The 26,988-nt window shown below is 29.2% G+C and overlaps 1 protein-coding gene across 4 annotated transcripts in view; it reads right to left on the bottom strand.

The window, feature by feature from the left end:
• Window positions 1-21,313, bottom strand: part of LOC142327637 (histone H4 transcription factor-like) — an 88,299-nt gene extending 66,986 nt beyond the window's left edge. Inside the window, exons 1-5 of one of the 4 annotated variants that reach the window (XM_075370863.1) lie at window positions 21,142-21,313; window positions 17,359-17,461; window positions 13,440-13,586; window positions 5,643-5,882; window positions 4,551-4,687 (exon numbers count right to left, since the gene is read on the bottom strand). In XM_075370863.1, coding sequence (XP_075226978.1) covers window positions 4,551-4,687; window positions 5,643-5,882; window positions 13,440-13,586; window positions 17,359-17,389 — 555 coding nt within the window. In that variant the 5' untranslated portion in view covers window positions 17,390-17,461; window positions 21,142-21,313. Of the gene's footprint in view, window positions 1-4,550; window positions 4,688-5,642; window positions 5,883-13,439; window positions 13,587-17,358; window positions 17,530-20,661; window positions 20,801-21,141 lie in introns of those variants that run through there. The other 3 variants (XM_075370847.1, XM_075370857.1, XM_075370871.1) reach the window with 3 other exon arrangements.
• Window positions 21,314-26,988: the final 5,675 nt, after the last annotated feature.

Genomic DNA, 26,988 nt, shown 5'->3' on the forward strand with positions numbered 1-26,988 from the left:
CTCTGAAATAGTGGCTGAAAGTGAAGAAACTTGATCAGATAACATTTGCACAAGTCTTTTAAATCACTGCAGGATCCGCATTTAAAGGAGCTTTGCTAGATGTCACGGCGACAAAAGAGATATCAGGTTTAACTAAGTTATTAGAGTTGATTAATTTTTTATATTCTCTTCGTGTGGCTGGAAAAGGTAGTTTCTGCTCCGTACAGATTCTGAGAATTGTCTTCTCTTCTTTAAAAGTTGGGCAATCCCAGGAGCGAGCTGTATGTGATCCACTGCAGTTCGCACATTTCTCGTTTTCTTGGCAGTTAGTGTCACTGTGGCCTTACTTAGCACATTAAGCACAGATCTCTGTTTTTGAGCAAGACGTTGTAATGTGACCCATACCCTTGGCATTTGAAATTTTGCCAAATATTATTGGTTGGGTATGAATGGTCGTACTCAAACCAATAGATAACCTATTTTTATTTTCTCTGGTGTAATGGAAAGTTAATATCAAAATAAGGGAAGGTGTAGGTTCTTCCACTCTGCTTTGCCTTTTCATTATTCGCTTCACCTCCACAACTTCCTGAGTATAAAGCTACCTATTTCATTAACATCCATCTCCAGAAGATCCCGGCAAAGATTACTGCTCAGCTAGTATTTAAAGATTTGTGGCACACCGCATTTAGGTTTATTTTACCCATATTGGTAAGACACATTAGGGATCGGTTTGTTCATCACTAAATGTCTCAACCAATATTGATCCGTCTCTTAACTTCTGAACATTTTTATGTGAACCACCTGAACTCGTTATCACTTTATTTATCAGGAAGGGAGAGACCTTTTGAAGGGAGCCTCCTTCCTGATTGTTCTGAAGAATGATAAATCGTACATTCTTATACAGTAGATGAGATGCATCAAGATTCACAGTATTTTCTTTGACACAGTTTTTATCCTCATCAGACAATGCCGAGTGAGGTCTTTTCACATGATAATGTTTGGTGGTTTTTTCAGATGGACCACCAACCATCATAGGAATTTCTTGTGGACTTGTAATTTTACTTCCCACAAGTATCAGCTATGTAACGGACCACTCCAGCAGAGCGCATGCATATGGGAGCTTGAACTAAATACAACTGGGTTCACCCAGCTGCTCAGAGGATATCGTTCAAGACTTACTACATACAGCCATTCACCCATCGGCATGATAGTTTCCACCTTGGATTACAATTGCATTTCATACGATGTTGCAACACCATCAAGTGTAAATATAAGAAGAAATAGTAAAGGATGTTATTGTGTAGTTGTGTACGGATATATGGTGTAATGTGCATATATAGTATAAAGTGTTCTGCAGCTTTGGGTGTGGTCAGAAGAAAAACTGCAGAGGCTAGGGCCGTGGGGATGCCAACCCCCAAAGTCTTAAAGAGTAAGATTTACTATCGGGGAAAGTTGAAGTTAGAGTGTGTTATAACTATCTCAACTGTTTAATAGAATAATTACTTGGGATAATTCTATTCATTTTGTGCTACATCCTCTTATGCCTATGAACACTACTGAAAATTTAACCTTTTATGTACCCAAAAAACCATTACATTCATACTTTAATGTTAATTAGTAGAAAGGAATGTTAGTTGAAAATGTACTGTAAAAAAATCTGTATTTAAAAATAAATACTCATTTAAAATTTTTCACTAATTAAAGCAATTAATTCTCCTGTTACAGATATGTCATTGTTTAAAAACAATACTCGTTCCCGGATTCAAATCCTGGTCAGGCATGGCACTTTCACACACGCTACAAATCATTCATCTCATCCTCTGAAGTAATACCTAATAGTGGTCCCAGAGGTTAAATAAAAAAAAAAAAAAAAAAAAAAAATGATAATGGGTTTTAAAAATAATACAAATTTAACACACACATTATATTAAAAATAATATAAATTTTCATTTTGGCATGTATGTGTTTTATTGTTACTTTCTCATTTTTTTACACAGAAAAATTATTTTTATAATAAAACTAATGAAGACTACCTCGGGATATTTGTGTTATTGTAACACATTTTCTGTGCTCTTGCTCAAGTTTTGGTTTTTAGAGCAATTTTCAGATATCATTAACGTGTATCAATTTTTTGTTTGTTTATGAGTATTATTAACTGATTTGTAACTAATTACATATATACCAGTATATATATTATTTTTCTATAACTAATAAATAAAGAAACATATTAATATCACAATTTTAGCTCCCCTTCCTGTGAAAGGAATGTATTATAGTTCATCCAAAAATGAGTACAAAAATGAGTAGTGAATGGCTTTGAATTTCATGGAAACACTTTTTTTCATAATACGTTATTCATATTGAATGATTTAAAAAATTGGCTTTGAACAAAAATTCTTCTAGGAACAAATGTAATCAAAGACTGCATTTGCTCCTTTCCATTGTCAGATTCAAAAGTATTAATACTATAATACAACAAAACCTAATACTATAATAAAGCAAAACCTTATTAAAGGGCAATTAACTTTTACAGGATTGTAGATAAACCTTCAGCAAGCATTAGTTTGTAAGCATAGCATCTATGACTTCTTTTATAATAATCGCAGGAATTTCATTAATACTATCTGAACATTTGTTTTGTTTTATTTTACTTCATTTTATGTTTTATTTAAAATAAAGTTTTAATTTCTAAGGTATCATATGTAAACAAAATGAAACAAGACGAACTATCTACTTTGAAATAGATCAATATTATTGTTGATGGAAATACCAGAAAAGAATTTACTAAATCCCTCCACTACAAGTATATTAGACATTATAACATAACTGTAGTCCTTTTGTATGAACTGAGAAATTGTTTTACTAGTTGTACCAAAAATTCTATGTTCAGCTTAGATAATGTTTCATGGCTTTAATCAGAATCAAATTATATAATGTCTTTGCATTATAAATAACATTTGCATAAATTCTTTGATAATTTTTCAAAAATTTTTTGAAGTCAAAAGAAGAAAACAGTATTTCACAGAGTTTACATACAGCATTTCAGTATTTTTCAGTGTTCACTAAGAAAAGAGCTAGATAGATTTTCATTTAGCAATCTCATATTTGCATTTTGGTCTTAAATTTTTGTTAAAAACTGACAATCTAAAACACATCCTTTTATTTACTTATAATATGGTTTGAGATATGCCTTGATCTATACTACCAAAACAATTACAGATACCTCATAAAATTTAGGGTTTGCTCCAAAAGACTGTATTCTACACAAAACGCTATATTATCTTTAGTTAAATTGGTAAAAATATTATTGATAAAAGTGGCAAAAGTACATCCAGTTCTAGTTAACTAGAAACAGAATATTTAGCCCTAACAAGTGAAAACTCAACATCTCTGTTTTTACTAGGCTAGATTTGTGTATATATATATTTAACAAATAAAATACTGCATATTATATAACACTGAATTTATAAAGTTTAGAAAGATACTTTACCTTCAAAGGTTTCAAAAGAACCAGATCTACATATTACCTTCACTATCAAGTACACATTAAGACATTGAACTGCACACCAATTAAAATTAATTTTTCCTTAAATACATGACTTTAAAAATGAAAGGCTTTAAAAAATGAAACTTCATTTTTATGGGCAGTTCTACAAAGTTTCAGAAAGTGTACAGAGTAGATATGAAACTTTACCTAGACCAAGGAGGGTCCTACTTGCTTTAAAAAAAAATAAAATAATGTTCTATATCAATTTTTACAATGCCAATTATTATAGATATTTTATTGACCAAGAAACTAAATAAATATGAATATAAAAAAAGATCAGAAAAAATATTGCCTTATATCCATAAAATAAGTAACTTCATCATAATAAAGTCAATCCATATACCAAGCCAGTTCAGATGTTATGCCTAATGTCGACTGCCAAACGTTAACGAACTCATAACTTCTGTGTCTATTAATATTCAAGTGGAATTTATTACATCAGCATCCTCTGAAACTTGGTTTTTTTATTTTTCTTAATTCTCACTTCACTGGTAAAGAAAAGATGCTTATTGGAAAACAGCTTTTGAAGTTTTATCATGTAAGTAATTGAACTACAAATGACATATATGCAAAAAAAAATACAAAACTGTGTCACTGTCAACATAAGATTTTGGTAAGAGAAACAAATACCTTTATAAGGAAAACTATTATTTCTGATAATGCTATAAGTAAAATTACTATATTTCTGACATAATTTAAGATTAATACATAAAAGCTTTCAATAGCATAATGTAAGGTCTTACTGAATGCTATTACAAAAAATAATTAAAAATTAAACAATTCAAGCCATATTAGTATTCATAACATTACAAAACAATCAGAAAATTCAGCAAGCAGCATAAAAGAAATTATTTTTTTCTCAACTGCACTTTTAAAACATAGAAACTTTCACAGAGGTAGAACACTGCACAATTTCACTTTATATCAACTATAATACCAATCAGAAGAATTTTATAACAATAACATTAAATGATGGTAGAAAAAATAATAAAGAATAAAATAATAAGCACAAGCAAAAACTTACAGGAAGGTCACTGCGAGCCTTTACACTCATGCCAATAGATTTCAACTTTGTATGGTATGCATGATAATTAATATGGCGTCTTGCTTCATCAACAACTGCAGTAGTAAAATCACATGACTTCCATAAGCAACCGTAAACTTCAACAAAAAAAAATACTACATATAAGATTTTATAAAAGTAATATGGGTTATCATAAATATTGTCATTATTAACCATTCTCTAGGTTCATCATACTATGTCAAAATATTTTACCTACTAGTAAACAAGTTATGCACAATGCCAAAAATTTTATATTTGTGTAATGCAAAACAAATATTAATACAGAACATACCAAAAAGTAGACTTTGAAAGACTGCTACATAAAAATCACTACGTGATTTTTTCAAATTTCAATGGATCACTCACTAAACCTACAGTGGACATCTAGCTGAACATTTTATAGGTTATTTGTATATTTTCACATGCCATAAAAGTCAACAGACAGGGAGGTTATGTTTTAGAAATCCTGTTCTTATAGTTCTTAAATACATGCAATTTCTACATAATATACTTTAAATATGGGCACAAATAAAAATTATAACTATTAATAAATTTATATGAGTTATCCAAAAGTCTTAAGCAGTAAATACATTGCTCCCACTCTTTAAAACCTGGGTGGAAACCCAGGTTGGTCGTCACTGTTTTGTCTGCAAGTGACATTTTCCCCAGTCTGAAACATGAAAATCAATCTTAACCTTGTGTTTTGCAAAAACTTACTCTTAAAGACATGCTGTAGCCCCACTACTGTTTCAGAAAATTTTATTCTTAAGATGAAAGACGGTTTCAAAGATATCTTCTATTCTTTATGATTAGGTATAACAAAATTCACAGAGCATGTTTTCCAGCACAAAGAAAACCTAACACAGAACCTCTTACAAACCACAGTCAGCAACATCACTAGGCAGAATGGAACAGAATACTGTAGGCTTGTTACACCTAACAGCAAATAAGTCTAGATTGCGCTCCAGACATACACATTATTTTTGGGTAATCTACTTGGATGACATCAAATATTATTAAGAATGAATTAAAAACCATCTAACTAATACTTACCAGTCATACCATCAACTTCACGAACATCTGTATCACTGATGTGTGAATTAACATGACGAATAAATTTAGTTAGAGATTTCTCTTGTAATTCGCATGTTCCCCAACTACATGGCAATAATAGCTGCTCATTCTTCATCATAACTCTCTTTCTTCTTTTAGTCTTATTTCCATTATTAGAGTCTTCTACCATACGATATGTTCCATCACATTCTGATAACTCAGAGTCCAATTCCTGAGAAACTTCAAAGATAAAATTTAATCAGTTAAAAAATTAATATTAAGTTTAAACGTAAATAAAAAATGTAAGGATTTGAAAAAATTACAGAACACAATACGAAAGAATTAGAATTATGAGGGGTAATACAGAAAGAACAGGTTTTGAAACACTGATTGTAGATAATAAAAAAGTATTGTCTTGATATTGCACAATCATGAATCATATGGCCATGAAATTAGTCATAATCTACAGCAAATTATTTCAGTGACAATTTGACTCATTTTTTTTTTAAACAATTTTTCAAAATTTGAGCAATGGAAATTATAAAGCATGTCAAAGAAGATATAACTCTGTATTCCAATTCCTGCAGTACGTATCAGACTACAGAGCTGAAGGAACAAGGTTTTCAGAATTTCAAAGTAAACCAAAGATATAATTTTATTGATCCTGACACCTACTCAGAGTATTGAAATTTTGTGGGGATCATTGAAGTGATGAAACAAAGTGTACTATAGCACTTTGAGACACTTTGTAGAAAGCTACTGTCTGAATTAATATGCAGGCAAAATATGCAAATCCATTAGACACCATCTTAGCTGATATCACCAAATATTGGCCTTCTGAACAAAATTTTGATTACAGAAGGAAATTAAAGTGTTTTTTTATCACATACTTGATACAAAACATTGAGCAAGGCAACTGCATACTATATAAGACCAATAAAAAAACCTATGTGGAAGTGGAAATCAAAACCGCTGTTGTCATGTTACCACAAGTACTTAATCTGCAAAGAATCATTTTTCATTTTGCAATACTTGGTTATTTTTTTAAATTAGAAAAAATCATATGTGAAATTTATCAATAGTAATTTATTAGACCTAATATACACCCTCATATTAATAAGCTTATATAATACCCTCATGAATAATACTACCCCTCATATAAATATATATATTTTAGTTCGCCTATATTAAGGGTAATCATATGCTGCATAAAAATTGGCTTAGTTTTCATGTTTAACCTGCCACTGAATGCAATAGAATACTACTAGTGACTATTTTAAATTTTCATTTCAAAAGATAACTTAATATATTTCAATCACAAGCATCAATAACATAGCCTTGTCCCTCTTTTACTGCACTGTCTTCTGACAGCATCTTATAACTCAACCATTCTGCAGGAAACATATAATTACAAAATAATATAAAATAAATAATGCTGTATATTTTTTATGAAATAGATCCATTACAATCTTAAAATCTGCAACTTTTAAATATTATTACTCTTATTATTATGGATAGAAGATTGAGAAGCAAAAATATAGTTTGTTACTTAATAATCATATAATTGACAAACATTCAATAAATCATTCATGATGGATCACCCTGATAAAATAGGTATTTTTTTTTTTTTACTGCTTTAAGTGATAAGGTTTTATAATATTGTACTATAGTAAATATGAATTTTTTTTTAATAATTTTGCTAAAATTTTTTAATGTTTAAATCTCTCTCTTTCTCTCTCTCACACACAAAATCCAAGCTATTTGTCAATGACTTAAACATTTATTTAAGTCGTAAAATTGAACATTTAAATGATGTTATTACAAATTCTAAATGAAGAGCTTGATTGGTTTATCAAATGGTGTACGAGCTGACTGTACCTCAAATCATAATATTAATAAGTATAAATACCAGGTGAGCAACTTAAAACTGAACCAAACCAGCTCAAACTGCAGATATTTGAGGTCATCTTTACTGTTACTACTAGCACCATTATTGGTTGTTTGCTATTACATAATATTAATACATTGTTATCAGCTGTAAACTGTTCATGCTTCAGTGAGGTATAGTTTAGTCTTTGCAATTTTTTTTTTCTAAAATACCTAATTCGACTGAGGAAAGGAGGGCTCCTGCAAAGAAAGCTTATGTGTGTTCTTTGCATTTCAAGAAATGGGTCAAATATTTGCAGAAAAGTTCTCAAATGCCAGCATCCCAACAATGAGTAACGTACACAGTTTGATTAAAAAATGGCTTACAACAGGGTTGGATTCAATCAGATGAAAAACAAAATATGCAAACTTCTGTTAGGACTCCAAGAAGCTATAGCCGATATTCAGAGTAGAATTTCTGCCAGTTCAAAAATTCCTACTTAAGTTATCACAACACAGTGGTTAAAATACACACTTTACAGTAAAATTCTTCATGTTTTAAATTTGAAACCATATCATGCAACAACTTAAATCAGATAAATCAAAACATTTTAATTATTGCAACTGGCTTCATAAAGCAATGTCAATGGACAGATGGATCAGACCCTGTATTTCATGTCAGACAAGACATGGTTTCATTTATCTGGGCAAGTTAATTTGCACAACCTGGTTCTGGATGACTGAAAATCCTCACCATATGTTTCAGCATCCACTTCACAATAAGAAAATCTGTATGATATGTGTTTCTGGTAATTATATAGCAGGGTCAATATTTTTGACAGGACTGATACTACAGAAATACAGTCACCGTCAAGTAATGGTGAACTTGGAGTGGCGATGATTACTACCCAAAGGAAAAACTTACTGTAATTTTAATTACTTACTGGAAATGAATTATCTGTTTAATTCCTCAGCTAGAACACTCTCCTCGCTGTTATTACTAACTAGTGTAAATGTCACTATTATCACTGTCACTACATAAAGAGTCAGTGAAAGATAAGTCAGTATAAGAGTCAGCAAGTTAAAAATTCTGTCAAAGAATCTATAAACGATTCTTGGCTCATTATTCACCTTCAATTTTTTTTAATCTTTTCACAGTAAGGTTTCCAATATTCGTCACTCATAGAATTCATTTTATTTTCACACAGTTTCTGCACTTCTGACATCTTAACCATTGTGTTGTGGCTCGTAACATGTTGTTTTACCTTTGACCCAATTACTTTGATTGAATTTAAATCAGGAAGGTAAGGTGGAAGCCGCAGAACCACTTCTTTCCAGCAATTCGTCACATTCGTATCATTTTCTGTTACATTTGGTCAACTAGTTCATACAATAGTGGTTTAGGCATTGAGATGAAAATGTAATATGATGTTTCTGTAGCAAAACAGTCATGTCTTGTTTCTTGCTTGATGACACAGTAAATTTTTCACAAAGGGTATTATGATACATAGCACTGTCATTATCTGCTACAGACTCAGGAGCAAGGTTAGAAACTAATTTTTCTTCAACCCACTTCAAAAAGTTTTTAGTATTCATGCTTCATGGTGATCGCCACAATTGATTTGACTTCTAAGTTAACATTATGTTTGGAATAAAGCCCATTTCATCTCCATCAAAAATTTTAAATAAGTATTCATCTTTATTTATTGGGAAATGAGGTCCTGCATCACTACCATCAGCCCATGATTTTGCCACTGAATGAGAAGATAAAACAGGATTTACCTAAGTATACGATCGCCCAGTTATATTTTCCAAAATTACTGATTGCCTGCATATATGAAATCCTTTTCTGACTAATATCATAATTTTCCTTTTGTTTTTGGTTTTGCATCACTTAAAACCTAATTCTTTCAAAATTCATATTAAACTAATTTCACTGCTATTAAAATTAATTATAATTTTCAATTCTTTACAGAGTTTGTTAATGATTGGCAGCTCTCCTATCCGTGAGTGCAATCCATTCACAGTTCACCTATCCACACCTTTATCGAACTACAGTAACTGGTTTAGAATGTTTCTTTTTCGGTGTGACAGCCCCTTGGATCGAAGAAGTTCTAGGAATTTTTTATTTTCTTAGGCTTTGAACTCGACTCTTGCAGGTCTCCCTTGAGTCTTGCAGGTCTCTCTTCACACTTCTATGTAGCAATTAAATGCTTGTCACTTTTTAATTTTCCTACATCTAAAGATTCTTTCTTCATGAAATTAGACACACCGTTTGCAATTTCATGCGCCTGTGTTCAAAGTTTTTTACCTTTCACAATAGACTTAAATTCAGCCATAACTATTTGCAAGTGAACAAACTACTTTAAAAAGTTTGAATCGTAAACCACAATAAAAAACTTTTACAAAATATTATATCATACATTAATTGACTATGTAGGAATATACATGATACACGCCAAAAGAACCATACCAAGAGGCAGAACCAGAGAACTGAACTTTATATACATGAAAAGAAAAAAAGAAACTAAAATAAAATAAAAATAATTGGGTTCTATTTGAAATATGATGTCACTTTCTTAATACTGTAAGTACACAAATATACATTGTTTTGTAAACAACAGTTGTACCATGTTTATGCTACTAAGAGATGACTAATGATGGTGTGCCAATGTTTCAGAAAACAATGTACAGCAGTGGCAAGCAGGCTGATAATTGAAGCTCACTGTTACGTGACGGCTACTGTATAGTGTCTTAATAAGACTGTATAGTGCATTTATAATTTTTTCACTGCAGAGGTGCTCGCTTTGAACATTTTTTGTAAAAATGTAAACTTTTGCTAATGTAAATACACAATCTAATTTATGTTTTCATTTCGATCAGAAAATGTTACATGTCACAACTGTGTTTAGTCTGTAGCAGTTTGATTTTATGTTGCTCACTCTGAATACATCAGCTTGAAGTAAATTGTTAAAAAAGACTGATAGTACTTTAATTCCTAATTTAATAAATAATAAACATTTAAAATGAGTGACCGTAATTAAGAATAAAAATTTGTGTGTCAGATGGGTAATAAAGTTGTGCTAACAACTTTGTCACACACACAAGGAAAGTTGTCTTGCTGCAGTGCATGAATTTTTTCAGCATTACAAAAATGAAGGTGATGAATTGTTTAATCACATTATTATCAAAAATGAGATTTGGATCTTTTATTTGGTTGTAAAGAAAGAAAGTAATACATTAAATGCTTTGACTATAATATAGATAAAGAGTTTGAAATGAGAAATATAAGCTACTTGTATGAATAAGATGTAACGGGTCTGTACCTTTCAAAAGGTTATTGTGCAATTTTGATATGCCAATTAAGAACAAAGTAGTGACTGCATTATTATTTCCTAGAAAAAATTTTAGCACTACAGATCAGAATACATATATACATAATTTATTTAGACTTCTAACTGCCACGTAAGACAGTACTATGAAACAGTTAAAAGAGAATAAATGTTATATTTTGTTGCTTTCCTGGCCTTTGCAATACCTATTAATAAAAATTCCAAATATTTACTGGATAATTTCAAGAAGATTAAGGATTTGGATGACAGAGAGAATAAGGCATCAGAGTAACTATTACAATTGCCCATATATAGAACTAGTATTTATAACAAATCTTTACAAGTATGTTCTATTAGCTTAATATATTTTGTAGCCAAAGATATATGTGATTAAAATATTGAAAAAAGTTATTTTTTCTTTAGATTTTGTTAAAAAGATGTGAGAGTTGTAATGTTTTCAAAGGTAAACCACAAGAATCAGCCCTCTCAACTTTGTTGCATTCTTTATTTATAAATTTAACCCACAAATTTATTTAAATGTTAACTAGAAAAAGGAAGAAAAAATTGTTTAATGTAAACTGAAGCAGATAAGATAATTTATTTATATTCCAAAATAATATAAATGAATAGTTTTGAAAAACTGAAAAGCGAATGCTGCTTGAATTGGATAAAATCATTATTACTACCACTGTATACTTCATACAATACATTTTATAAGTAAAATTTCAATTAATTTATAATATAAATATAGCATGAATGATTCATTTTGTTTCATCTCTTAAAAAATATTTCATCTCCAAAATGTTGGTTGAGTTTTGTTACTATTGTAGCTAATAATACAGAATTTATTTTTCACTTTATTTAATCACATTCTATTAATACTAATTACGATTAATTCTCTTAAAATATTTTCATTAACTTCACGATTAATTTATTATTATTAACTTTATCAGTGACAATATATTGCTTCTTTTTTTCATTAGTAAAAATAAGCAATATTCTTAATTTTATTACTATGATTTTAGTTACTTTCATTTTTGAAGTTTCTAAATAAAAATTTATTAAACATATATAATAGTTTTTTACAATGACTGTGTATAATAACTATATAAATTCACATCATTAACTGACATTATTACTGTATATTTTAATTAAATGGTTAAAAGAAAAGGGACCTTCAGGTCTCAACTTCCCTATTTTTAATAAATAAAACAATCAAGACAGACTGCTTGAATGTTTCAATAGATAAAATATTCATTGATAATAATAAACACTTTCAAAATTGACAATAATTTTAACACTTTCACTACTGAACAACTTAAAATAATAACAGACCTAGAAATCCCTCAAGTATTTCTGTATAATTCTTTTATTTTTATTTTTTTGAGATGATGGGCATCAACTGCTTTGGTCATTTTGCCCTATGAGAATGGAAAGCATTAGTAAAGATAGTATGTATTAGTCCACCGGACTGGTCTAGTAGTTAACTTTCAGCAAATCAGTTCTTTAACAGCTGATTTTCAAAGCCGAAGTTGAAATCCTAATAAAATTTAGTTGCTTTGAAATGGATTTGAATACTAGACAGTGGGTAACTGTGTACTTTGGAGTTCAATTAACCACACATCTCAGAAATGATCGGCCAGTGTCTGTAAAAGACTACACCACATTTATAACAGCCATGGGAGGGTTGGTTATTGTTCAATAATTGAACAGATTGCATTGCAACATACACATTAGGAAAAAGAAATTAGTAAAAATAAAAGTTATTTTGAAAAACCCTTATCACAACAAAAAGAATATAACAATGGAACTGTTCATTTAATGGTAATTCTTAAATAATATTTCAATTTAGGTGGGTGATAAATTATTATTTTACTGAAATTAATCTTTTTAGCATTCATATGTACTGCTAAATTATATTTAAATTTTATTGAATAAACCACCTTGTACAGAATATTGAGAATCTTACCTTAATTTTTTTAAAGTACTTTTGTGGGATTCCACATCCTCAGTCATGATTGAAGTAACTCCATTAATGTATAATAAAAATTAGAAATAAAAACTGCATATTTATTTAAATGAGTGCTACTATCTGATGCATAAGACTGTCTTTACATAAGACTGTCTCCCTCAAACACTATCTGATGGTTTATCAGATTGAAATTTTGTTTGTATTTACATATGTAATATTTTTCTTACATAATTTAAGTCTTCTTTATTAGTTTTTCCATGGTATAACAAGGGATTTAATTTATTAGGATAACTTTTATGATAAATTTATTTTTATTTTATTTTATTCTAATTAACATTAATTTATATTTTTGATTGCTTAGATTGAGTGACATTCCAAAAGAGCTAAAGCTAGATAAGTGTTCTTACATTTTTACTCTGATTATATCTACTGGTCATAATATTACAATTGTTTAAATTATTATTTTATATATATATATATATATATATATATATATATATATATATATATATATATATATATGTAAATAGTAATATTAATTACGTATCTATTACTAACTCAGATAAAGTAACAAATAGAAAACTTACATAGACTGTAACCAAAATATATTGTAAAAAATATACCTACCATTTATCTCAACTCTGGCTTTTTTTTTGGAGCTACCACCAGCATCATGGCTATCGCGGTCAAAAAACCAGTGCCTAGTATTACTGTCATCATCAAACATAGCAGAAACACACTCAGCATCACCAGTAAATCCACCTTTGTCAAAACCTTAAAAATGCAGAAGATAGTTACTGTAAATAGACATGAGTAACAGACACGGGCAGAAATTCTTATCAAAGGAAACAGTATCTTAAGAACATGATTTTTTATTAACCTAGTGTAACTAGAAGCTAAAGCTAGAACTGTTCAATTACATTAATACCAGCAGTACAAATGAAATCATTTATCTTATCCTGGTTCCAAGAAAGCATAGTTTGATGTAAAAAATATAATACTTTGTTTACAACAAATTGAAATGTAATGATCTGTCAAAAGTAAAGTGATTTCTCTTTTAATGCCAGTGTATTTTGTTACAACACATATCTTTAATTATTATTTATTTAATATATTCTAATCTTTGTATCTCAACAATTTTTTTACTTTCTACGATTTCTTCCATTACCAAATTTATCTAACCAAATTTACCATAACTTATAAACTCAACTTAGTTTCATCTCTAGTCAAGCCTGCCTGAACAGTCAAGAATCAGTTTGTAATTCACTAGGATACTTCTACATGCCACATAACTCTGGGGATGGGCAAAATTGTATGTGATCTCAGGTGGCTGTTTAATCTCCACAGTTGAAGCAGAATATATGGTAAATATTTTTTTTTTTGCACATGTCTAAACCAATCAATGCAAAAATCATTGAAAGCAATATACTGTTCTCATTGACAAATGTCACGATTTGATGAAGGAATGAAGACAGGATAAGCTCCTGTTGCCTATAGAGAGGCCTAGAGAAATTCTCTAGGAAGCTCTAGATAATTTATCTTATGCTATAGTTCCTCCATTGAATAGTCATCCTTTATCACCATTTTTCCTTATCTGATTCTTTGGTTTTATCTTCTCCATTTTAGTTTTAGAGGTATAGACTGGAAGAAAAAATCATTGAAAATAAAATTTAATAAAATAAACTGAGCCCTTTTTAGTTTTTCACTCCTGTATAGTGATACTGCCATTCATTCATACAAGGAGTGATGTTAAAGTATGTTGACGCTTGCATAGCTCGGTTATTTCAATCAAAAGTCGGCTGTTAGCAACAATAGTTTAATTATTTTGTTGTTATTTGTTTATATTCAAATATTTATGTGTGCTAAAATTTATGATCTTGCCAAGTGTGAAATATGAAGAAAAATCCAATTTTTGACGGCAAAAATTTCTGCACCTGAAATTACATGTAAATTTGTGTCACTTATGGGTAGAATATTATAACTTATGTTAAAGTAAGATTGTTCATTTCAAGAATGGCAAACTAATATTCATGATGAACATAATAGCCCAGTTCTCAGTGAAAACAGATCATTTGAATAAAAAGCTGACAAAGAAATTCAAGAAAACTAACGCTTCATTGTGTCACTCAATTACCTTTGATGTTGCCTAATGTTTTACAATCTTTGATTCATTAAGTTTCAACTGAAAAATTGGGCTACAAAAAGTTGTGTGCCAGATGGGTGACAAAGTTGTTAACTGTCACACACAAGGAAAGTAGTCCTGCTGCAGTGTATGAATTTTTTCAGAATTACGAAAATGAAGGTGATGAATTGTTTGATCACACTGTTACCATAAATGAAATTCGGATTTCTTATTTAGATGTCAAGACAAAGCAGCAGTCAATGCAATCTCAGGACTACTCCGATGTCAACATTTGTTCTTTTTCTTTTTCTGTTTTAGCCATCAGCACTATAAGTAATTACTTAGAGGACGAAAGTGGAAGATATGTATGAATGTAATGTAGCCTAGTACAGTCTCAGGTCGACCATTCCTGAAATGCGTGGTTAATTGAAATCCAACAACCAAAAAACACTAGTATATACGATCGAGTATTCAAATCCATATAAAAGTCTGTCTGCTGTCTTTACTACTATTTGAACCTTAGAACTCTCAACTTCAAAATCAGCTATTTGTGATGATGAGTTCACTAAACCAACCCGGTGGGTTGCCAATAAGTACTGCAAAACATTACAAATCTTGGAAGAGCAATAAAATACAATTTGGGATGTTATCCACAGGATTTGTTTTTGTATGGCCACACATGGCAAATCAGACAGTAAGGTAACTAGAAAAATATTGTTGGAAAATCTTCAACCATCCACCTAATAGCCCCAACTTAGCACTTCATGTGATATTTTCTTTATCTTCTCCTTAAACTGTCACTTGCATCACAAAGATTTGACAATGATGACAAATAGAAAAATGGGTTGCTGCAAAGTCATTGGCGGCAGAATTTCTTAAAGAAGAAATGAAGAGGTTCATGAAATCTACAAATATGGTTTGAAGTTGAAGGCAGCTACGTAGAAAAATAGTAAACAAATGTAATCTTATCATGTGCTGAATATTCATATATGAATAGTCATGTTAATTCATCTGCACACTATAGCTCTTTCAAAAAACTACTGATAGCCTGCATGCAGTAAGGAGGTTAAAAGGGTGAAGGAATTTTCATAACTTATATTACAAAACTGCAGGTAACATTTAATGTGCAGTTATATACTCAAAAGAGGCACTACATCTACATAATGTATTAAAGAAAAAGTATTTACTGCTTTACTCAAAAGTGATTCTCCAATTTCCAAGTAGATGGAAAGTGAAGTTTGGTATTTGTATCCCTTCAGGAGTCTTTAGGAAAAATAAGAAAAAACTATTTTTAATAGAAATTCCTACAGGTTAAATTAAAAGGAGTTGAAGACTGTATTGAGACTTGAAACTGGAAGCCTGGGAAAGATGTTCTCGTTAGACAATAAAAGCTTCTTCTACTAAGAGATTTTTTTTCTCACTCACTTCTAAAGAGCAAAAACAGATCTACAAAACAGTGATTTGTTCATCAGCAATTCATCCATTTCCAGAACAGTGAAAAGGCTGAAATTTGACAAAGTAATTTCTAAGGCAGTCTTAAAAAAGAATAAAAAATTCTGGTTAATTTTGTACATTTATTTACAAAATTTAGATACATTTATTTAATCCAGTATTAGTATTAGTCAGATTCATATTTACTATAAGTTTCAGAATTCTTATTTAAAATACCCTAAGATACCCTATATTCTCTTATAACATGTACTTCTCTAATCTTAATACATCTTCTGAAACTGTTGGGACAAAAGCTTGAAATTCAGCACCGATGATAATTTGACCTTTTAAGAAATTAAAGCACTGGTTTTCCTTTTAAACCACCTCTAAAAATGTGAAGATGGATTTCATAGTTCCTCTATACTTTGCAATCTGTTTACAATGCAATGTCAGTAATCTAAAATATATGGTTCAATAAGTTTGGTAGAATTGAAATGGAATTCCAAAGTAGACATATCTCTAGAAAGTTTACAGAACAGGCAAACTAATTCTACAATGTGACTTGAAAGAAGCACAGTAGCAAATTAAAATGTACTCCCAATAAACAGACAAATTTTCCATTCAACTGCCACAAAAACAAACATCTGGAAAAAAGCTACAAGTAAAAAAAAGAAGTAAGGTTTGTTGGGGAAGGAATAGCGAATGTACAAGCAAAGAAAAACAACAGGGTAGGATGTATAATCTGAAAAATGAAACAAAGTAGTTCATATCATATCACAGATTTGATTGGAATCAAAAATCCCATCACCCTCTATGAGATTAAAATGGGCAAAGTGAATAACTGCAAAATGATTTTTTTAAACAAATAAAAAGTTCAAACACACACATTTACTTGGTTTTATTTTAGTTAAAAAAAAAATTAAAAAAATTTAATAACAAAAATCAATATAAAAATATAAAAATATAAGAAAATAAAATATCATAATTACTCACAGTTATCATCACTCGTAGTTACATCAGTCATTGTCTACCTGATAATTACACTCTCAAACTCTTGATAAATTTGATTCCTTATATGAAAACTACCTGTAATTAGCTGTAAATATATTTATCAGCTCATCAAAAAAAAAAACAGCCTTGTCTTCAGTTACTAATTTTTTTCTTCTAAAACAAGAAAAGAAATTAATAAGCACATATATTTTTCAAGCTTGAACTTACCATTATGAATTTACGATTTTTGAACCGGTTTATATGTCTTACATTTACATAAGTCTTAAAAAAACCTAATCACAAAAGAACTTCTGTAGGCAGTTCTGCTAATGACAAGTTTTGGAACATCTGAGTTACTAGAATATATATGTTCACTTACCAACAAATAAGTTACTAGAATGACTGCCAGACATTTATCAGAATAAAACAGGATCACTCAAAACTGTTTGCAAAAAATAAAAATCTAGAACTAGATGCATATTCTGACTTCATTTAAAAATGAATTAATAAAAATAATACAAACATAAAAACAAAACTTAATAAATAAATAAACAATAACATTTAAACAAAAAACAATACTCATGAAGAAAACAAAAAAGTATTTATGAAATATACTTAAAAAACTAAACATAGTACAAACTCATGGTTCAAGCAGAAAGCAAGAAGTTGACTTACTAAACTAACCATAACATCTAAACACTCCACCAAGACTGGCTACAATACCTGTTCAACATCTCCAAACGTACCATAGATAATAGATGTCATTGTATCTCTAAAACAAGAGCTAATTAGTAATTTTTATGGTGATTTTTTTTAATTCAGCAGATGGAAATATATAAGAATAAGCGATTTTTGAGCCTGAAACATTTTCATTGTTGGGCAGTGTAATTAGTATTCCTTTTAAAGTAACAGTTGTAGAAATAAATTCCCTATAACATAACACTGGTTTAGAGTTTACACCCCAAAGATAAAAGTTTGGGCTTGCGTAAAAGTTTGGGCTTGCACAGGTATTAAAACAATGAATTTACTAGTGTCATACCTTGAAGTCTTTCTTTTAAATCAAATTGGAGGTTAATATATCCTAGATAATTGACTACCTGATGAGGTATGACATTTACTCCATTTTTATAGCACTGATTTTTATTCCATTTTTAAGGTCTTATTATTGTTCTGATTCTACTTAGGTATGTAACGTTAATTTTATTTGTTATACTGTTAAGTGTAAAACACTTAAACTCAAAGTTAACATATAAAAAACTCAAACTTAACATATACAAATCACAGAAGTGATTTGTATATGTTAAAATATTTAATATAAGATATTACTGCCAATCTGTCAAAGTTATTTGCTGAAGTTTTACAGGAACTATTATTATTCAGATCAGAAATGGCATATTTTCACAAGTTATAAAATAAAAAACCGAAAAAATTAGTTAGGACACTAGTAACTGGTACAGGAGGAAGAATAGTAAATAAATTATTTACAATTCTATTGTCTATTCTGGTTTTTTCATTAAAATTACTTTCTTCAATAATTTTTTTAAAAATCTTTTTCTTTTTTTATTGAATCTTCTTTTAAAAATTTTAAGTTTTAAATAAGCATCTGACATTGCATTTTTATACAAAATATGGTTTGAATCATTTGGTGTTATGACACTTACTAATCAATTTTGATTTTATTAAAATCAATATTAAGTGAATTATTTCTTTTTTACTCAATTTATATTTATTTTTTTACTTGTATACCATTTCTTCCTCAATAAATTATATATTACATTCAGGAAGAAATTCTGGGCCTTGTTTTTCACCCACAATGGTTATTATAAATATATATTATAATAATCTAACCAAACTTACCTACACTCACTAACCTTGACTAGTGGGCGAAGGTTAGCAAGCAAAGCAACCATACATTAAGTTTGGTTAGATTATTATAATTTATATTTATAATTACCACTGTGGGAGTGTAACTGAAAAGACCCAAAATATTTATCCACATTAACATTAATTAGAGTTGCCCACATCTTATCTATGAAATGTATTTTCATATTTGTTTATTTATTTATTTGTTTTATTTTTTGATGAATTTATTTACCAGAGGCTAAAAGAAGCTTGTACTGTGGGAAATAGAATTTTCTGACATACAGAAAATTTCACATCTGAGAAAATTCAAACCCAGGACCTCCTGTTGAAAGGCTGGAATGTTTTTTATAAATATTAATTATATTATAATATAATTTTTTTTTTACCATTTTATTTACTGTTTTTGAAATTCTAAATGCAATTGTGTAGTCTTATAGGTTAATTTTGTTTGTAGGCCTATTTTACTGACAGGATTACAGGCAGAAACTAGAGAATTGTCATTTAAAATATTATCTTTGAGTTTGTAATGATTCTTAATATTTTAGAATTTTCAAAGAGTCAGACAGTAATCTCAAATTGGTTGCACAAGGAAGACAAAAATGCATGCAGTAATGAAATGAATAAACAAAATTATATAATAAAATTATGCATGTAATACTGCAACCAATTTTTTATTTTTTTCTTTAAATCTCAATGAATAGGCCAACAAATGTATTTATAGAAAATTAACATATAAGAATAATGCAGGCTGAATTAGAAGAAAATAAATAAAATTAAAAATTATCAGTTTTCATTAAGCAGCTCTTAGGATATATACAAAAAATGATTACAGGATTTTGTTAGATATGAGTATTAATTTTTACATTCAGCTACAAGGATGTATTTCCTGATCATAGTGATAATTAACATTCATAAATAATATACTTATTAAATTCCCAATAGAATAAAACTATGAATTACAAAATTTCCTGTGTGAAGAATTATGAATTCCCAGTCCTGCAAGCATTCATAAAAAAGTGAGCTATTTATGTTAAGCCATCAGTTGGGTGAACAGTTAGTATTAACAACTGATATATTCTTATATTGCATGCATTGCATAATGTTATGTAACCATGGTTTGGGGTAAAATTTATCTAACTTTTAAATCATACATCAGAATGCCCATGATGTTATCATCGGTGTATTTTGTTCAATGTATTTTAGTTAACACTGCATAAAATTCTGATCTAAGAATGGAAAAGAACAACTTCCATCCACAAAGAATTGCCAGTGATATGGAAAACTTCATATTAAATCAATATTTCTCAATGCACAGGATGAATGAACAAATTCTTAATGGAACTAGTTACATACAGATCAGAAATGTTAAGTTAAGGGTTATGTAAAAACATATGGAAAAACTGAAATCTAATTCTAAAAATAAACACGAATTTTTTTTAATACCTTGAGAACTAAAACACCTAAATCAAGCAGTTCAAACCACACTAATTACTGTAAATAATTTGTAAACAATATTTCAGGTTAAAATAACCGACAGAAACCATGGGGCACAACTTTAAAAAAGCACAAGTAAAATATATCAGAATTAGATTACCGGTACATCAGCCATAAGCGTATTTTTTTAATAATCTAAACAAGCTGAATTTGGTACTTTGCCGAATAGAAATACGGTTAATAACACATATAAGATGAAAAACACATTTAAGGTTAGAAAAATAATCGAAATCTACTACATCTAGATAATTTTTTGTAAACCAAATAGCTAAAACAAATCACATTTAGATAAGATGCAAGAAAGCTAAAAATGTTTCGAAAATATTTCGAGCAGCTACTTTAAAATTAGGAGATATTATTTTATTGATGTCGAAAAAATTAATTTTGAGACGTTACACAGTACACTAAATACTCAGTAGCTACACTTACATAATGTCTACGCTTCACTGTAAAATACAAGAACTCTATTAACGTTCAACCAACTTTATTGATATTCAGCACGTTGGATACAAGAAAAACATTAAGCGTACAAAGACATAATACCGATTACTACATTTTTAAAGCTCAGGTGTACTTTGCAGCACCTTGTTTATTTTTGTTCATTTCCTTGGCGCGAAATGGATTTGAAACTAACAGAAAAAAGTTTATGAAAGTAAAAATGATGTGTCTGTAGTTTCTTTCCAAAAATAAAGTAATAAAAAACTATGAAAGTAAAAATTACGTGTCTGTAGTTTCTTTCCAAAAATAAAATAATAAAAAACTATGAAAGCAGTTATACTGCCATAGCGAACTACATCAAAAGGCAATACTCTCAACATTAATGATTTTTAACTATCAAAATACGTTACATATGTAACTGTTTCGAGAATTATTCATGTGACGTGTTTTATGCTACTATTCATTAATGCATTTGCGTTCTGGTGGTAACTGACGCAGAGGTTGCTAAAGTTTACAAAAAAATCAGTGTAGAATTTTTCACAGAGGTTCAGTATTCTTGAGACTACTCTAGACAAACAAACATTAGAAACTATGTCTTTATATAGTAAAAAAGAGATGTATTGCTCATATACTTTAAGGAATTACTTTAAAAACAAATGAAATTTGTATCTATTACTAAATTAGATTTTAAATAATTAAATATTAAACAAAATTGTTATTTTTCATACACTAAAAATGTCCACTTTCACATTATCACATAAGCTTCTTTGTAAACTTGTGTGGTAAATTAATTCATCATTAAAAGAAACTACTAACTAGTCAGAAGATATCGACCATAAAAATTTAGCCTAAATGGGAATGAGTTTAGCATCTCTACTAAAATGTACTTCTTGGAAATAGTAAACATTCTGTATAAAAATTGTATGTACTTTAACATTAGTAAAAAAAAATAATGTAACCAAGGAAAAATAAATATTTTTATTTTTTAACAGAGCTTTAAAGTAGAAACTACTTTAAAGCTTTAAAGTAGTTATAAAACTCTTATGACATTTTTCACTAGGTTTTCTGTAAAGTTTCTGAACAAAAATTATATTCTATTGTAATACAAGATTGTAGATACACATATCTACTAGATATGTGTTACCTACCAAATATGTTTATCCTAGATAAATATATTTGATTATCAAAAGTTAGATAGATAGGCTAATGGATTACTATTGATTCGTCTGCATTTAATAATCACATACTGAGTAACATGAATCATGAATTATACATACTGCAAATTATTTAATGTGAATATCAGTAAAGGTTTATCTGATGATATTAGTTTAAGTGGGATTTAATTAGACAAGAAGTGTTAGGAAAAGACCAATTTGGTTTCAGGAGACGTATAGGGACAAGGGAAGCAGTTTTAGCACTCAGATTAATAGTAGAAGGAGGATTAAAGAAAAACAAACCAACATGCTTGGCGTTAATAAACCTAGAAAAGACATTTGATAATGTACACTGGAGTAAAATGTTCAGAATTTAAAAAAAAACTAGGGATCAAATGCAGAGATAGAAGAACAATTGCTAACATTTACAGGAACCAAACAGCAACAGTAATAATTGAAGAACATAAAAAAGGGCGTCCAACAAGGATGTTCCCTATCCCCATTACTTTTTAATCTTTACATAGAACTAGCCGTTAATGATGTTAAAGAATAATTTAGATCTGGAGTAACAGTACAAAGTGAAAAGGTAAAGATGCTACAATTTTCTGATGATATAGTAATTCTTGCTGAGAGTAAAAAAGATTTAGAAGAAACAGTGAATGGCATGGATGAAGTCCTATGCAAGAACTACCACATGAAAATAAACAAGAACAAAACGAAAGTAATGAAATGTAGTAAAAATAACGAAGATGGACCACTGAATGTAAAAATAGGAAGACGAAAGATTATGGAGGTAGAAGAATTTTGTTATTTGGGAAGTAGAATTACTAAAGATGGATGAAACAGGAGCGATATAAAATGCCAAATTGCACAAATGAAATGAGTCTTCAGTCAGAAACATAATTTGTTTACATCAAAAATTAATTTAAACATCAGGAAAAAATTTTTAAAAGTATATGTTTAGAGCACAACTTTATATGGATGTCAAACTTCGATGATTGGAGTACCTGAGAAGAAAAAATTAGAAGCTTTTGAAATGTGGTGCTATAGGAGAATTTTAAAAATCAGGTGGGTGGATAAAGTGACAAATGAAGAGGTGTTGCGGTATGATGAAGAAAGAAGCATTAGGAAAAATATAGTTAAAAGAAGAGATGGACTTATAGGCCACATATTAATGCATCCTGGAATAATTGCTTTAATATAGGAGGGACAAGTAGAAGGAAAAATTGTGCAGTCAGGCAACGTTTGGAATATGTAAAACAAGTTTTTAGGGATCTAGGATGTAGGGGTATACCGAAATGAAACAACAAGCACTAGATAGTGAATCTTGGAGAGCTGTATCAAACCAGTCAAATGACTAAAGAAAAAAAAGGAAAGTAGACAATTTTAAATGGCTGAAAATTTCAATGTTGAGTAGGCTTGGAAACTGGTTTACCAACATAATTTATTTAATGTCACCAGTTACTACAAATTAAAATTACAGATGATGAAAAATGAATTTTATAGAATGTTAAAAATTCCAAGCTTGATAATAATTAAAATCAAAAATGTAGATTCATAATAGGATGAACAGTACAAAATTTTAATTCTGTTTATACATTTGAAGTCTCCTATTATATTAAATAATTTAAATAAAATTATTTTTTTAAGTTTACTTCTAAGTATTTATAAAACATAATTAATTCAATTTTCATGCAATTGTTGAGCCACAAATTTATTTTTGCCTGTGTATTGCCTTCTAGCTATTCTACAGAGTAGAATTGTGGGTATTAAATAAGGAAAAATCTTTTTTTTTGTTTTCAAAATTCATTATTTTATATGTATTCTCTCCCATAACATAAAGACTTACAAAATCTTTCAGAACAAAGAAAAGGAAAAGTCCTATTTAAACATCAGATAAAATCAAACAGAAGTTTTGGACATAATAATACATTATTTATTAAAAAACTGGTCAAGAAATTTTAGGAACTTTGAAGGAAGTGAATGTTTTATACAACATTTTTTATGTTAAATCAGAACATGTATTCAAAATACTCTATAAGATCATATTTTCAAGTAAACCCCACCAAAAATTTTGTCTAAACAATTAGTAAAACCTTTAAGTTCATGCTTGAAGGAATATAATTTATTACTCATAGATAAATTTAATACAATTTCATTGTATGAAAATGTAATTTTTTAGTATGGATTGCTTAATTTGTTCCTACTGTGATATTAATGTAATATTTCAACTGTGTATTACATTATGATGATTGGTAATTTTTTATAGACTTATCAAAAAAATACTTAAAAGGCAGTGTTGTTGCATAATTCAAATAAGCTTTCCTATATGTCAGTAGCTCATGTTGTAGAAATGAAGGAAAGATGTTGAAGCACATTACTTATTTTGAAAGCTATTAAGCTCGGTGAATCTGTAGTGACCTGAAAGTTATTGGGCTTCTTGGCATATCGGATGGCTTTAAAAAATACAGTTTCTATTTTTATGGGACAGTTATGCTATCAATCAGCATTATTTAGTTAAAGACTGGGCAAAAAGAAATAATGTAATCTCAGGATAGTAAAATGTTTTGAATACTCCATTGGTAAATCTCACCTAGTTATTTTGTCATCTTTACCTATAAAATTATAAAGATGAGAAAGGCTTTAAATATTTAACTCACTCTGGTTTTTCCAAAATTAAATGATGTTAAATTGAAAGAGGCAATATTGATTAGGCCTGAAATTAACCACTTAATATGTAACCATCTATTTCAGAGCAAAAACATCCTAAGGAACGAGTAGTTTGGAAATTATTCAAAGGTGTTCAAGATTTTCAGAAACAAAAAACCGATCTGCTGATAAAGAAACTCTTAGTGAACTACAAAAATTTAGGCCACAGAATGTCATTGAAAATCATATTATTACATTCTGTTTTGGCACTGTAAGCAATGAACAAGGAGAAAGGTTCCACCAAGATACTTTATAAATAGAACAGAATTAATTAAGGCAGTTTAGATGAATCTATGGGAATAACCACTGATGATGTATACAAAGGAAGACTTCTCAGTACACAAAAGAAAAAAGTAATTTCTCAGTAAAAAGACATAAATTTCTGTAAAATATATGTACAAATTTATTTTTACTTATTTTTGTTGCTTCTGAAATGGTAGTTATTTAAAAAATTGTTATGTGGTTTATAATACCATAATCTACATACAGAAGCATGCAAATTAAAATAAACATATTTTATTTAATAAAAAGTAACTTTATTTAGAAGAAAAATCATATTTGTAGAATTTGTGAATATCTAGCAATTAATATGTCCTACATTATTGTTAATCACTTAATGTACATGATTTAGCATCGATCCAACAAGTCTACAACACATTTTTTTTTATTTTATCAACCATACCAATATTATTGCTTTAATGAGGTCAATTTTTGCAGTACAATTCATTTTTGAGAGTCATACTCTGACTATTACCCAAAGATTCTCAACTGGGATTAAGTCTGGGGAGTTGCCCAGCCACAGGAACACTTTAATGTTTCATTCTTTAAAGAATCTTTCCACATTTTTGGCAGTATGGCATGGCATCAAATGTAAAACAAACTCAAAACATTTTTTTCTGGTGATGGTTTACTGATTGTTGGATATGACCTGGTGATATATTGTCATCTGATGTTTTTCTAACATATGGATTCTATACTGAATCTTAATATGTATTCCAAAACAATCCATCACGTAATGTTCTTAAGATACAACCCCTTAAATTTATTTCTTCCATCATTAAATAAACAATACAAATAAGTTAGTATGTCTGTATGTTTGTTTATCTCATCTGATTTAAATTGTGATGCATGCTGCAGACCTATATTTGATACATAACAGTCGAATGATGTCATTTCATGTCAACCCAGACATGTCAGTGGCTCACATAATGAGTAATTCAACGTGATGAAATTTTCTTCAGTATGAGTTCAGCTTTTGGTATGACTTGCTGTTCTTTAGTTGTGGTAGAGGTTTTATCATACACATATTACACAGATTGTTTCATAACTGATGCCATAAATTTAGTGAAAGATTTTTATGACTGAACAACTTTTGGTTTTTTTTTTTTACTGAAGATCAAAATTTGTTATGGTGTGTGTATGTGTATGTGTGTCAAGCTGTCTTTCATTACACTTTATAGTGAAACAATTTTATGAAATATTTAAAATAATTAAATACTTATAAATTAAAACTTAATTATTTTTATAATTAAGTAACTATTTCTGTAATATTTCAGTTTCAATTTATTAATTAAAATATTTTGAATTTTACAGCAAATAAAAATCAGGTTTGTAAAAATACTCCAAATATTTTTTTGTTACGTTTGTGTAGAATTCACCACGAGAAGTCAACAAAAAGCAGTATTGGAATCTGCTGAAAACTGCTTACAAACATTATTTTAACTGTCCCTCAGGAGAGCAAGATAAATCCTGGGCTTCACATGTTGCTTTAGCATGCATCAAGTGCTACCTTAAACTAATCCAGCAGTTAAAAGTAAAAGAGAGCAATTGCCTTTTGGTGTATCCAGAGAGCCTACTAACCATTATGATGACTGCTATTTTTGATTAACAAATGTTACTGGTTTCAATTGAAACAATAAAAGCAGTATTGTATACCCAAATGTTCCTTTGCTATGAGTTGCTATGAAGTGCTATG

Source organism: Lycorma delicatula, chromosome 1 (genome assembly GCF_047948215.1).
Source record: "Lycorma delicatula isolate Av1 chromosome 1, ASM4794821v1, whole genome shotgun sequence".
Lineage (NCBI taxonomy): Eukaryota > Metazoa > Arthropoda > Insecta > Hemiptera > Fulgoridae > Lycorma > Lycorma delicatula.